The following is a 15,518-nucleotide window of genomic DNA, read 5'->3' as shown; positions in this document are numbered from 1 at the left end:
TTCTGTATTTGCCTTCTTCCTGTATTGCACTATAGGTTTTGTTTGTAGAGGTCATGGGAGAGGCCTGGCATAACAGAATTTGAGGTCTCACCAAAACATATTTACTTTTGTTTTAAAGTAGATGATGTTCAAAATTTGTTTTTCTGTAGACTTCTTCATCACCTCTTCCTTTCCTCCATTTTGCAACTCTTAGAAAAGAACATTATTTCTTTGAAAGTATGCAAATTGGCATTTTACTTCAGGACAAAATATGTTACCATCTGAATTTCTCCTTCACTTGTTCTAAGCACTGGAGGTAATGCATATTTTACTCAGACTGCTACTCACTAAAGCAAGTGCTGGAGTCTAGCCTCTTTCCCTACAAATATGCGTTTTTTTAAATTTCTTGGTACAGCAAGGCATTTTTGGATACACAGAGGAGAATATATCAAAGTATGCCCACTTAAATAGTATGAAGACATGTGATAATGTCTATGGAGATGGTTTCCAGGCTCCACAGGCTTCAGTTGGTTGGATGCTGATGCATCTTTCATGGGCAGTTGATGTGCCTAGTTTATTAACAGGCTTTTAGAGGTTGAATGTCTGCAGAAAAGACAGGAACTGTGACCTAGACAGTATTCTGCCCAGAAGGCTGGTAACATGTGGGAAATGGCCATGTCTCTTGTGTGTGCCCTGGCTCTCAGAAAACTCTCCTGTGAATTAACAAGAAAGCTTTAATAGGTTATGTCTTGTAGAGTTGCAGCTGGGTTCAACTGTCTCCTTTTAGTCTGGAGAGCCTGAGCTCTTTGAGAGAGGAAGTGTTGGCACTCTGCTGAGTTTGCTGCCTGCCAGCTGGTTTTGTAACCATTGCTTGCTGTGCTGTGTGTTGAAACTGGGAGAGGGAGGGAGCGGTTTTGTTTGTGATTCACTGGCACAACTGTTTCCCTGGGCAAGGGTTAGATTCCATGGTTTTTGCCTTTGTTCTCCTGGAGATCATATCTCCCTGACTTGGGCAGCAATGGGAGACATGACAGCCTTTCACAGTGATACAAGAGAATAAAATGTTGTTCTGGTGTGTTAACTTCCATCTTCCTCTGTTTTAAATTTATTGACTCTGATCTTACATTACGTTCAGCAGTACACTTTCGGTCTCTGTTTATTTTTTTAACAGAGCATTTGTTTTCCATAAGCCCAGCATGCTTGTTTTCTTTTTCTGCTGTCAGAATTAACAACAGCAGTAAAGCAGAAAATGGCACATGAGAATCTTTTGGTAGTAGAAGCCATTTCTATAGGCTTTTCACCAAAGTGTATGGATGAGCTGAGCACATGTGGCCATTGAGGTCTTTGGTACTTGTCAAGTACTGGGCATTGACAGAAAAGCAGTAGTTGCTACTGCTTAGAGATTCGACAAACCTTTTTCATCTGAAGATATTTAATGAGGGAGCTGTGTCTAATAAGGGTATATTAGCAAGGTTGCTGAAACCAAAATGTGACTTTGTCCTAGGACTGTTTGCTGAACGAGTGTTTAAAGTTAGTGCTTGTTTTTAATGAGTGCCAGCAAGCAGTCACCCATGACTGGTTGTATAAAACTGTTTCCAAGTGCTATATTAAATGGAGTGTAGCTTTTATAAGAAGGTGACCTACAAAGGAAAATTACTAAACTCCAGGAACCTTCAAGTACTTAACATTTTGACCAATAGACTGAAAGGGTCTTTGGCACAGTGCTATTGCAAGACTTTTTTTGGTCCTGTGACAGCAAAAACAGCTTCGCACACCCTGCTTAGAGAGTGAATGTAGTTAGCCTTTTGGAAACTGTGGTGTGCCTATGTTTACAAGCCTGTCAGATTAAGAGAGAATGTAAACTCTAAATGACAAAGCTGTTATTTTAAAGTAACTTGGTATGTGCAGAAGTTAGGGGAAGTCACGGAAATTTTTAAGGTGCTGTGCTTTTCCAGTTAATTAATTACAATCCGAAGAACACAAGCTGATGAAATTCTGAAATATGTGCAGCAGGCTTTTAGGAGAAATGGCATGGTGTGGCACCACCTATCAATGCTTTCCTCTTACAAAAGACCTGTTGATAAAAGGTCAGTTGATAAAAGGTCAGTTGACAAAATAGGCACAGAGGATTTGCTGGAAAAAAGCAGTCTGGCCAGCTGAAAAGGATGTTATGGGACTGTGATTATAAAAATAGCATTTTTATATTATAGCTTTGAACATATCTTGGCCATTATGCTGAATACTCTTGAGTTACTGAAACTGGCATGCTGCCCCAAGAAACATTAAATGACTTGAATGTCATGTTAAACACTATTAATCATTCATCTGATGAGATCAAGATAAACAAGAGCAAGAACTCCAAGTTAATGTCTAGACTTTGTGACTTCGGTTTAATATGGGGGATAACAGTGCTATTGTAAATGCAGCAACATATGTTTTCTAGCTTGTGTTCTAAGAAGAGAATTGCGTGTAAGTACTGAGTCTTATTATATCCCACAGTTCAGTGTTAATCAAGGCTTTGCTTTTTCTGAATTATCTTGCCTGCGTTACAATGATGTGTTCATACCGAGGCAGAGTTCTGTCTGGGGACAGCATCTGGGGGAGCATCTATCAGTAGCTGAAGGAAGCAAGAACATCAGAACAGATTCAGACTGCATCACACTTTGGAAATTCCTGTGATAGCAGCTTTAGGGCACTGGTGATGACATGATGGTGAATTGGCATCACAAACAGTTGAGCTTTGAGACATGAGACTTCATCAGTTCCAGAGCTTAATACTGCATAGGTATGTGCACAGTCAGGCCCTCAAGTAACTGAGTGGTGACTGTCCAAAAAGGAACCCTACAACTGAAGAGTTTAGCCCTTTATGGGGTTTAGGAGACTTGTATTGCAGTTACTAGTGTTACTGGTTAACATGCACTTCTGATTCTGCATCAAATACCATACATGCAACCAATGAAAACTGTCACATTTTTGGAATTGCAGTCCTGAAAGCTGCTGGAAGTTGTGGGAATACAGCAGCCTACTGAAGTGATCGTTAGTTTTAATTTCCTTAATCCATGGCTAGCTAGGTTTTTAGGCTCCTTTCTAACTGATGAATGCTACAAAAATAGGACTGGAGATCATTTGACATCCAACTGAAACATGTTGAAAAGAAACGTGGCCTTGAACATGGTCCACAGAAAGTATTCTGTAGTGGTTCTCAGTAAAATGGGAGCTGATGCTCTCTTTGTTTCTCTTGCGCTAGCTTGAGCTCCTCAAATCCCTTATTTTTCTGAACCAACTGTAATATCTAATAGGAAGCTTGCCTAGCAAAAACGTGACTGATTTCTGCCTGATTAGTATTGGATCAGCTAATCAGCCCAAGGATCAGATGAGTGCCAAAAGCAGTGTAAAGGAAGATGGGAGTGAGGAAGGAGAGGACCACTTTTGGCAGAGTAAGCTTTGTAGGTGGCTTCATTCAAGTCTGACTTATGTTTCAGTTTATGCACTGTACTGAACACAGATTAATGATGCTTTCTAGCAAAATTGCAGTCTGAAGTGATGAACAAGAGCTTGCTTGTCGCCTGTGCAAGTAGTAGTCCTGTGTAAACCCTCAATCTTTCTAGAAATCTGTAAACTGACATCGAGAAACCACAGACCTCAAGATACTACACTTTTATTGCTTGAAGTCCAGAGAATACAGCTTTCTCGAAAGTGGGAAAAGGGTTTCTGGCATCTTTTTCTACCATTGTGACTTGACTTCTGACAGGCTTTTCCATAGTAAGGGCATTCATAAACAGTGTATCTGTTAACAGATTTGAGAGTGAAAGTATAAAAACTGTTAGTCTATGTGAGAAGGACAAGCTGTTGTAGTAGACAAGGGAAGCATATTGCATTTACTAGAGCAGGTTTTATTGCAGTTTTATCTGTAACAGGGTCTTTGGCTGTGTGGTCTGACTTCTTTGGACCGTATTCAGGCAACAAATTCTCGTACTACATGTAAAGCTTTTTTAAAATTTTGTACAAGTGCTATAAAAGAGTGAGATTTTCATGTTAAACTTACTTAATGATGGCCACAGTGCAATTGGGATCTTAGGTTTCTTTCTCTTGTTTGTTCTGGTGCTCTAAGTCTTGCTTTTGGCATTAACATTTTCTATCCCTACCAAAGCACACACTGAAATTCTTGTTTAGAAGGTTATCTGTCGCAGGAAGTGTGTTGCCTAGAACTCTGTATGAAGTGGTATATTCAAGTCTGATTTCTACCTCTTCCTTTTGCTTTGTTGTCTATCACCATTGTTGCAATAGAATCTGTAAGACATCTCAAAACAAAATGAGTATGGGTAAACCATTAAAACTACTTTCTTCCAGCCATTGTCACTTGTCCTTCAGGTTTAGTTTATTCTCTGGTACCATTATTCAACTCGAGATGCATTTGTACTTCTGTTCTATGATTTCCGTCTCATTAGGTATCTGTATTATGTTTGTTGGTGGCTTTAACACTCTATGAATTTGTGAAGGGGTGGGATTAAAACTGGAAGTACTGTGTGGCATTTCCGTAGAATTAAGTGTCTAGATGATCTGGAGTGTAAGTATACAGAAGCCACAATTTCTGATTTGTATGAAAGACTGATTCTATGCAGTGCTGCATGTGTGCAGCTGAAAAATGACAGCTGCTGATTGCAACAAGTTCGCTTGTTATAAGTGGATGGGGGTTTTGATTTCGAGGTAGTCTGAAATGCTCTAAAAACTTCACAGAATTATTTAGTCAAAATTTGAGATGGCTTTTAAAAGAAATTGAGTAAATTAGATGACCTAAGAGAACATCTGAAACATTAACCAAGTGAAAATCCTTCTGGCCAATGATCTAGAAGTTACAAAGGCAAAAATTATTCTGGAAGCCCTTGGTTCAGGATATACCATACTACACTGAAAGTGGAAGTCTTGAGTTTTGTTCTGGGCTCTCATTTCTTGCATGGTCTTAGGCAAGCAGGAATGTTTACCCAACCTGTTCTCCATTTTAAAGTGCGATTCTGTGGACAGAACTTAAAAATAGTTGAAAACGGGTCCTGAAGCCTTTTCTTGGTTATGTTGTTGTATTCTAGAAGTATTCTTGAATTTCTGGTAAGATCAGCCAAATAAGAGAGACTGTGATTATCCTAAGATACAAAGGAACTTGTCACAGTGGAAATCTTAGAACAATATGCCTTCTGAACAGAAAAGTGGTATTTTTTCCCTTCAGTTATTGTCTGAAGAGCTGAAGGTCAACAGGCTCCTTCAGATTTCCAAATGAAAACTGGCATTGATGTTGTGCTCCAACTACAGAGTTCCAGCTTCCAAGAAGCACAGTTCACTGTTCTTCCTAATGGGATGTTATGGGAAGGAGTTGAGAGAGGACAGATGTTCCAGAACAGACCTCATTTTGCCTCCTTAGCAAGAAAAGGACTAAGAAGCTGAGCTTCAGTTTTTTTTTTCCTTGAATGCTAATTTTGCAGTTTGAGGGCAGGAAGGAGATAGTAAAATCAATTCAGTTTTCTGGCAGTAATCTGGACTGTATATATGATATGAATTCTTTTTATCACTAAAAGAAGCTCAGTAATGATTTGTTTGTAGGCACATTGCCAAAATGCAAACGATTGGGACTAGTTCATAAATAGCTGTGCTCTTCGAGCTTTACAGTCTGTTCAAATTTAAACCTTCCCATCATTCTAGAAATGAGAGTATGTGGAGGGGGGGAAATGAACATTTTTTGGCTTTGAGTCACTGGGCAGACTGCAATGAATACAGGCTTTGATTCCATAAGGGACCTTTTTTCCTTCAGTCCACCCAGTTTTATAAATTGAGGATTACTAACTTGTTCACCCCATTCCAGCTGGTCGTGATGTGGTGCTGGGGGAGGGAATTCTAGGGTAGCTAAAAGGCACAGCAGTGCTTCTTGTGCCAAGTGCATTGGAACTAAAACACCAGCCTTGCTTTTCTGTTAAGGCATGTTCTTGGAAACCAAAGATTTCTTTGATTTGTAACATGGTGCAGATTATCGTGGGCACCTTATCCAGACCCCCATGGCAGGGGGCTTGAACTAGATGATCTTCAAAGGTCCCTTCCAACCCAAACCATTTTGTGTTTCTGTGACCTTGAGTTAATTATTTATAGTGTTGAAAACTGAGACTCTTAACAAGATAGATCCATTAATAGAAAAAGCCAGTAAAATTGATAATATGGGAAATAATGTCAGTGAATGTTGTTGAGTCAGAATGAAACCAAATTTGTTTTTTAGTAATGCACTTTCTGGTCTAACAGAACATGTGCCTATTTTAGAAGGCTATTAAACCTATTTACATCTTGGTGTTGCCTGATGCCTTTCTCAATAGAATTAAGGGAATACTCTAGACAATGAAAGTGTATTTAAGACTGTTTTATCCTGCTCTAGGATCTGCCTAGAGCTGATCAATATTTATATCAATCATTGCTGTAAAATATGAAATCATTGCCCAGACTTGCCCAGAGGGGCTGTTGACTGGAATGATAAATGAAGGTGAGTAGATTGTACAAGGGACATAGGCTATGTGCAAAGATTCATTTAGTCAATCAAGTTGTCCTAGGATGCACAAATGTGAGGTCATATGTAAAATGTGAAGGACGTATACTATGTATTGTGTAGCAGAGATCTGCATGCTGTATAAGCAAAATTGGGTCAAGATCTATGTGGTGGGGGGACCTCTTCAAAAGGTGAAGCTTCAGTGGCTACTGCAAGTCTCTGCTACAACAGCAAGTATTAGCATGTAATTTCTCTCAGAACACACACACACCCCAACCCCCTGCCTCCCACCCCCCAAATATTGAACCTAGATAAGCTCACTGTAGGTCTAAAGAATTCTCCTTTTATTTATTAAAAAAATGAGTGTTTTAGGCAGTTTGTTCAGTTAACTTATTCATGGAAATGGTTAATAAGGCTTTATTCTAAGGAGAGAGCTGTAACGTGGGACAAACGCACAGCCAGATCTGATCTCTGACTCAAAGTTCATGACATTAACCTCAGCATTACTGATAATAATTTATATATAAAGTATCTGATGTTATATATTAGATCTTCAGTCACTTTGGATGGTATTATTGATAAGTAATCTCAATTTTAAAGTTGTTAACCTTCATGTGAGGGGGGAGAAGCAGCGTTCTGCCTTGTAATATAGAAGAGGCTGGTCTCCATACAGATTGTGGGGCTCTCTTGGCTCACTCACGAGGTGTGTGGCAACTTTCGGCGTCAAGCCTGAAGGGTACAAAAGACTCATTCTCTCTTTTCTAGCTTTCTCAAACTTGTACTTTGGAAACTGCAGCATTGAATGGAGTCTCTGGTGGGCCATGAACATTGTAGTAAGCAAATGGGAATCTAGAACTCTTGTGACACCCACCCCTCCTGCCCCACATTTTTTATAAATGGAAACCCAGAGTGTATCATAACAATGTAGATGATGTGATAAGTCAACGTAGGGTAAAAAACTACCACACTTAGTGACTCATTCCTAGAAAGTTGTTAGTGATATGTACTGGTTGAAAGCCAGGCTCAGTGTTTTTTTTTTTGGTTTTTGTTTTCATAATTCCCTTGTTACACCTTGGGGATATGGATGTTTCTTTTCATTTGAATTTTGCTTTAAACTTTGATATCTGTTACTGCTTTTCTTTGATAGCTTGCTTTGTCTAACTGGCAAAAGTTTCATAATGGTTTCTGGAATACCTTGGAAGTCAAATAAATGAGTAAATGTCCATTACTGGATTATAAGCTGAACATAAATGTTAGTTAAACAGAATAGATCTTCACATTCGAACCAAAAATTGAGGTGAAGCATTTATAACAAGGTAAATGTATTCTGCTTTTTGGCTTGCCTTTTATTATCCTAAAATGGCAGATAAGTTAGAGGCATTAAGGCAGGCATAGTGATAATGAAACATAAAATAGGAAGTAATCCTTCCCTAGAAGTGGGTAGGCTGCAAGCCTCAGACTCCATATCTGGGCTTTAATGAAGTGTAACTTACAGAAGAATGCCGCTTTCTTCCAAGCCTGGTGAAAACATGTGCAAAATGGTTGAGATGTGTGAATTGTTCTCAGATAACTAAGAATGCAATATTTTTTTGCTGGTTGTTTTGAATTCTTTTCTCAGTGCAGTACAAGGAAAGACAACTTCTTTATTTTCTAAGACCTCAAATCATAGCTTTGTATGGGAAACAACATCACCTTTCTCTGTTCATCTTTCTACAAAACATTTCCTATGTTTTTTCCCTCCAGAGTTCTGAGGATTCTAAACACAATGATGAGTCACCTCAAGAAGATGAAGGGTTTATGGGTATGTCACCTCTTCTCCAAGCCCACCATGCCATGGAGAGAATGGAAGAATTTGTGTGTAAGGTAAGGGCATGTGGAAACTGCTGAAGTAGTTTCATTTTCTAAGAAAGTTCAGAGGGCTATACCTGCAGCAACTGCACTACTCATGTGAGGTAGAGCAGGTACACATGAGCATTTCTTGTTATAACTATAACACTACAGCTTCTCAGGATCTCAGTCTGTCATAAATGAACACATTGTAAAGCATGGAACAATAGGGATTACAAATAAGACTGTAAATATGATCAGGCAAATGAGGAGTCTCTCTTGAGAAACACCTGTTAGTGCAAAGCAGAATAAAAGCCTTTGGTTTCCAGTGTTTCTGGTTCAAGGCACTTTCATTTACAAGGTCATTTTTTGCCCAGTTTTTTTCAGTCTTGCAAATATTTTGCTTTTTCAGCACCATTTGCATGCATTGTAGAATAAGCTTTGTCTGTTACTCAAAAAGAAAACAAGGCATATTAAAACTTTATCTAAGTAAATCCACTGTAGATTTTTATAATTGCTGACCTGGCTCAATTTTTGCTACTTTTAAAAGCCATGGGTCTGTATCAATCTCTAGCACTCCTTTCTTGGTGAAGGAAATGCTGCCCCTTTATATGCTTGTTCCTGCTGGTTTTATGAACTATTCTCTGATGTTTTTACAGAGGGACCCTAATTATTTGGTGGTCTTTTCTGTGTGGGTTGTTTTGGGGGTTTTTTTATTTCTTGTTGGGTTGGTTGGTTTGATTTGGGTGGCTGTTTTTTGGGTTTTTTTGTTTTGTTTTGGTTTTTGTGTGTGTGTGTGTGGTTTTTTTCTAAACTATTTATTTTTGCCCCTTTTTAGATGTTCTGTAGGGTGGATTGTGTAAAATTAATTCCTTCCTGCTGTTTCTACCTCAATTCAAATTTTTGGTTCATGAAGTAAACCAGTTAATTTTCTTGTGGAATATATTTAAGGACCTAGTCTTCAACTGGGTTGGTAATTCTAATTAGTTTTGTTTTGCTTCCATGAAGGAGTGTGGATAATTGATTTAAAAACTCTGGGCTCTTGTTGAAACTGGAATAAGAATGTAGCTTTTTAAACTTAGTGTTTCAGGATTCTTCAGGCTTGCTCCTGTGTTACTAGCCAGACGACAAATCCAAGGAATACTGCAGACACAACCCCGGTACATAAAGCAATTCCCTGGTGCCCTCTGCTTGGCAGTGCTGCTTCTGAAGCCAAACTGAAGACTCCATGTATCTTATGTTACTGAAGCAGTGCTAAGAAATCCTGTGCACACTTTTTTCATTTGGGACCAGCTGCAAGAATTAGACCTGTACACATATGCGCTCTCTCTCTTTAAAGAAGAAATCTGATGAAACAGAGTCATGGATCTGTTGCCTTAACTGATCTCTCCCTGTTTGTTTTGGAAGTGTGGGAGCTTTTTTTATTCCAACCTGGATAAGGGACTGGCCACTTCTTACAGGACTCTTGCCACTTCATGCTCTCTGGCCCCTATTAGTGTTGATGGATGTAACTTTATTGTTAGGCTGCCTCAAATGCTAGCAAATATATAGTCAGATTGGCTTGTGGTTAGAAGAACAGACTTTTACTTACTTATTTATTGGAGAGAACTAGGTGTAGACTTTTTCAATTAAATGGAAAGGATGATTTGTGAAAATAGAACATGGAAATGAATTAAAAGCTCTCCCTTTGTTAGCAGTGAGGAAGCCCAATAGCTTACCTGTTCAATGAAATACTGAAGTTTTTCTTTCTCTGGTGGTGCAGCTCAACCTCATAATGATACCATTCTGAATAGGGAACAGTGACTTAATTGCATTTTAGGTGTAGAGCCTTTTCCCCAGGGATGTCCCATCAGCCCTCTACTGTACTCATAGATTACTCCAACACTTTTACTAATATGGGTTTTCTGACTTTTGCCATAGATCAGAGGAGCTCAGTTCCCTGCATTTAACTAAAGTCTTCCAACTTCTAGGTATGGGAGGGCCGATGGAGAGTCATTCCCCATGATGTTCTGCCTGACTGGCTGAAGGACAACGACTACCTGTTGCATGGACACAGACCACCCATGCCTTCCTTCCGGGCTTGTTTCAAGAGTATCTTCAGAATACATACAGAGACTGGTAACATCTGGACACACCTTCTAGGTATTTTCCATTTGTTCTATTCTAATTGGTTTGATTACTCTGTTTCATTGAGAGCAAGATAGAATGGGGTGGTCAGCATTACCATTCCCTTAGCAACCTGTTAAATTAACAGGTTGGTGTCCCTCTCCTAATTTTATCCCACTAGGGTTGGATGGGACTTCATTAATCATGGCATTCAATACAAGGGAATGAATTGGAAATTTCCCAATCGTTAATAAGTTGCAATTAGATATTCTTTATTCCCCAGTGTGTAGGTGTTAATTGAGGTCATTTCTTGCCACAGGAACACACTTAAGTTGCGCCCTGTATGAGTGATTTTCAACATGCAAGGAGCATTGAAGGGAAAAAATTTCTTTGAACTACACCTTTTTCTTTTTACGTTTTGCAACAGATTTTTTTTCATTGTTCTAGAATGTCCAGTGGGTTGTGAGCATCTTGCAAAACAATTAAAACTAGAGAATCTATGCAAGTCTGTATTGCATGGGTTTGAGACAGAAATGGGGTTGGAATGCATAACTGAAATAGGGCAGTACTTTATTTTGCATGTGCGCTGCCGGTTTTAATGCAGCTCCTGTGTTTAGTGCTCCTGTACATTAAAGTCCTGCTTTTAGAAAGAAAAGCTTTCAGTATGCATGTACGTGATGACACCATTCTGCTTTATTTTTTTCAGGATGTGTGTTTTTCCTTTGTCTGGGAATCTTCTACATGTTTCGGCCAAACATGTCCTTTGTAGCACCTGTGCAGGAGAAAGTGGTTGTTGGATTGTTCTTCTTGGGAGCCATACTCTGCCTCTCCTTCTCATGGCTCTTCCACACAGTTTATTGCCACTCAGAAGGTGTTTCTCGACTCTTCTCCAAGTAAGTGCCTGGAGGACAGGGGTATAGGCCAAATAAGAAGCAGGTGGGAAAACAGAGTTGGGATTTATGCCTGGAGCCCGAGTGCAGGAGTTGTTCATTGCATGACTGCATGTACTTTGGAACAGAGTTGAGCAGAGATTAAATGCAGCTTCTTCTAATTATTGTTTGTTTCAGTATGAGCCTTTTATGCCGTCATTTTAGTCTTAGAACACCTTCATTTTCGGCTCTTCAGCAGGCGTGTGCATGCATCTTGCTGCTGCCAGTTATACGCCTAGAGCTTAGTTGCAGGACTATGCATTTTCAATGCAACTGTCACTTCTTGTCATTTCAACTGTTCTGAGTAACTTTGAATCTCAAACTTATGCAAGACAGCTCCACAATGTGTATCAAGATGTCTTGGTCTTCTGGTTTTAAGTGTTCTTTATTTGGCTGGCTGCTAAATATCTCCTATTTCCTAAGATTACTCAACCTAGGGTTGTGTAATCTGCAAGACCACCTCTAAAGTAACCCAGCAATTAAAAATTCCTTACTGAAAACTAAAGTACATCATCTTCTGTAGGAGCATTTTGGCAGGGTGTGGTAAAAAGCAATGCCTGTAGCATTGCCCTTTTCTTCACTGGTGTATACAAAAACCAGTGTAGTTGGAAAATTGGGACATTATTCCCCAGTGGTCACTTAAGCTGATGCCTGACTAACTCATACTTGTCAGATACTAAAGTGTTTGTATTGGCTGTGTTCTCACAACATAGTGTGCCCTTTCTTGTGTTCAGAGGACTCATGCTGTTTTTTTCCTCATCTGAAGCTTAAATCTGAGTTTCCTTCAAAAAGTTTTGGTCTAATGGCTGCTGTATATCTTGCTGATGACTGTCCAAAAATAGCCTTACTAGCTGGCTGTCAAGGTAATCCATCACTGTAGGAAGGCTTTGGTGGAAGAGTTGCCATCAGGAAGTAAATTGCACTGGTGAGAAGAACTTCATTTTGCAGTGAGAAGAGGACAATTGGTCTACTGAAGAAGAAAGTGTTGGTATGAGGACTTCTAAAGCTTTGCATTTCTTACAAAACTGATTTTTGTTTCCTTCTAGGCTGGACTATTCTGGTATTGCGCTTCTCATAATGGGCAGCTTTGTACCATGGCTGTACTACTCCTTCTATTGCAACCCTCAGCCTTGCTTCATCTACTTGATTGTCATTTGTGTCCTGGGCATCGCAGCCATAATTGTCTCACAATGGGACATGTTTGCAACCCCTGAATACCGGGGTGTAAGGGCAGGTAAGACTTGAAGTTAATAGTTTTGCTTCTTGACTGCTTTTCCTCCTTCCTACTTGCCACTTGGAAAAACTATCTTGGGAAGACTAAGGAGAGCTTAATTTTATAGAGAGCTAATGTTATTGGATTGGGAACTTGATGGGTTTTCTTTCAGCATTAATTATAGCCAACTGGATGCATAGACAAGGGCTAGTGCAAGTCCTGGAAGTGCATTCCTGAAATGGACAGTAACACATGCAGTAGGATAGCTATTGCAAAGTATTTCTAGCTATAGCTAGCAGCTTTGCTCTCTCAAAAAAAATGACTGACTGCTTGGTGTGTGTATGTGGATATTGCTTCTACTGTTAGTCTTGGTTTTGTAGTACTAGGCACAGACACTAGCAAATCGTTGGATGATTTAATTAATCTGAATGATTTGCCTAGATAAAACACTTATTTAAGAAAAAGAGCCGAGTTTGTTCTCTTCACATGATCAAAAAGAACAAAGATTCAGTTTCACATTCTGAGGTAGGAAAAAAGAAAGCATTAGGGGGCAGCTGTGGAATCTGAACACAGCTGGGTTGAATAGTAGTATTTCTTGTTACTTAACCTGCACATGCTGTCTACAGAAAATCTAGATTTCCTGGACAAGCTATGGGTGCACCTTCAGAGAGTTCAGCCTTCCAGACTGGATGGGACATGATTATTCCCCCCATGCACACTTTTTTGACAAGATTTCTGTACTTGCTGCTAAAATCTAAATGAATAAACCATGTTCTCGTATATGGCAGATCAGATGAGCCTCAGATGCTACTTTTCTGTTTCCTAGGACTACTTGTACAGTATATGATAAATAATCTCTTTGTCTCTCCTTGTCTTGCTCTTGTTGAGAGATTATGGTAAAGTGAGCTGTAGTTCATGTAGTCTCAGTGCCCTCTACAGTCCAAGAAGTGTAACTGGCTTAATGTACATTAAAGCTGGCAGACATGATCATTAAATGAAATATTCCAGTATCTGCTGGAATGTATAACTAAGTAGCTTCTGGTATATGAAGAAAGTCTGTGCATTCTTTAACTTCCTCTCCAGCAAAGGTCTTCTGGGGACCTCCAGCTTTAGGAATTTTCCCCTTTCTGCTGCCTTGGCAAATACTGAATTTTCCCTCTGTAGCTTTTGTGTTTTCGTTGTCTCCCTTTACCACCAGTGCGTTCAAATCTGACTCTTCCACATTTTCTTTACCTCCCAGGAGTATTTCTAGGTCTGGGTCTTAGTGGGGTTATTCCCACCCTGCACTTTGTCATCTCTGAGGGGCTCCTGAAAGCAGCCACAATGGGGCAGATAGGCTGGCTGGCACTCATGGCATGCCTGTACATCACTGGTGCCGCACTATATGCTGCCCGCATCCCGGAGAGATTCTTCCCTGGCAAGTGTGACATCTGGGTGAGTCTACAGAATGACTGAATGAGGAGGCCAATGTGAAAGCTGGTTCCCCTTGAGGCTGGAGGATGTTGTCAGTGTTTTCTTACTGCAAGTATCAAACTCCTGCACCAGAAGCATAGGTCTTAAGGGGCCAAACAACTGTGACCTCTCTGAGCCTGGCTTATCTGGTGCCTCTCTTGCTGAGTGAGCACAAACTGGCCGGTCTGAGGTAGCTGCTGGTGTGCAAACTCACCCCAGCACATATACTAGATAGCTTTAATAGGCAGGTAAACGACTTTGTGAACCTTTTGATGTGTATGTGTGTTGAGCGTCCTGCAAACACCTAATCTTACCTTGCTTCTGTGCAGAATAGTGCATGGTTATTTCTTGGATGTTCAGTGTGTTCTCTGGGATCTTTATCATGTCTGACTCCTCATCTTGTGCAGCCAGTGAAAGTGCTGGATGGAAGTGGTGGGCTTTGGAGGGATCTCTGGCCCAGAAGAAGGGAAGGTTGGCTGAGTGAGGGAGCAGATGGGGCAAACTTGATATGAGGGAAAAGATCACAAACACTGGAGAGGGGAAATGCATGGGGAAGGTGTAAAGAAATTGGGTGGAGCAAGAGTAGAGGTGAGAGAGAGGTGGACCTTTGGAACCCCTCTGTACTTCCACTAGGATAGTTTAAGGTCTCTAAAGAAGATCAGAAATGAGAATGAGGCCTGGGTTGTTTGAGTGGCTTTTGCACAGCACCAGTTTGCTAGGTTTGTTTAAATGGCCAAACGAAGCCTTGTTGTGATAATGAGCAAGGCTCCAAAAGCACTGCTGTACCACCAGCTCTTTTCCAAGCTTCCTGTGGAGCCTGCAAATACACATTTGTATAAATTTTTCAAGGGCATTATTCATATTGGTTATGGCTTCCTTCAAACAAGGGCATGCTTTGTCATGTAGCTCCCTCATGGTTTTCATTCTGCTGTACTATAATCAGTAGCATCCTGGGCATTCATTCGGAACATCTGGTTGTTTCTAGGTTTTCTGTTTCTCTATGGTGAAAAATAGAATAGTAATGTTCTGAAAATCCGCTTGATAGAACTTATGCCTGTAACCAGAGCAAAGTTTGTACCTGTTAGATGTGTGAGAGCCCGTTTATTAATAAGCCACCAGCATGTGTTGTGGAGGAACTGATTTTAAAAAGTGTCCTGCTTAAGCCTTTTGCCCAAAGCTCTGAAATTACCCTTGTCCCTTGACAAAGATGTTCAATAGTGTTTATGTAGCGTATTTGTTGATTGACCAGCTGGTTAAGATGACTGAAGGAACAGGTTGGGGGGGTATGTGTGTGTGTGTGTGTAGAATTTGATGATTTTGCTGGTGATAGGAGAGGGATGGGCTTTTGATACACAACTTGAAGAACTCTGCAGCTGGTGGGTTGAGGCACTGCCACGTGTTACTGTGTACTTCAGCTGAACGTGTGGCTTTTTTGAAGACAGGGGATCACTAGAACCCAAAGCCCCGCGACTGACCAGAAGTGTTTTCTTTCCTG

General features: G+C 40.2%; 1 protein-coding gene across 4 annotated transcripts in view; it reads left to right on the top strand.

The window, feature by feature from the left end:
• The window catches only part of ADIPOR2 (adiponectin receptor 2), a 48,602-nt gene that overhangs the window by 30,325 nt on the left and 2,759 nt on the right, over nt 1-15,518 (top strand). For all 4 annotated transcript variants that reach the window (XM_080363695.1, XM_080363696.1, XM_080363697.1 and 1 more), the window contains 5 exons: nt 8,240-8,359; nt 10,294-10,465; nt 11,136-11,322; nt 12,405-12,592; nt 13,812-14,005. In XM_080363695.1, the coding sequence (XP_080219821.1) occupies nt 8,240-8,359; nt 10,294-10,465; nt 11,136-11,322; nt 12,405-12,592; nt 13,812-14,005 (861 nt within the window). The remainder of the gene's footprint in view (nt 1-8,239; nt 8,360-10,293; nt 10,466-11,135; nt 11,323-12,404; nt 12,593-13,811; nt 14,006-15,518) is intronic.

Source organism: Nesoenas mayeri (genome assembly GCF_963082525.1).
Source record: "Nesoenas mayeri genome assembly, chromosome: 1".
NCBI lineage: Eukaryota > Metazoa > Chordata > Aves > Columbiformes > Columbidae > Nesoenas > Nesoenas mayeri.
This window is presented reverse-complemented; position numbering and strand designations above follow the sequence as displayed.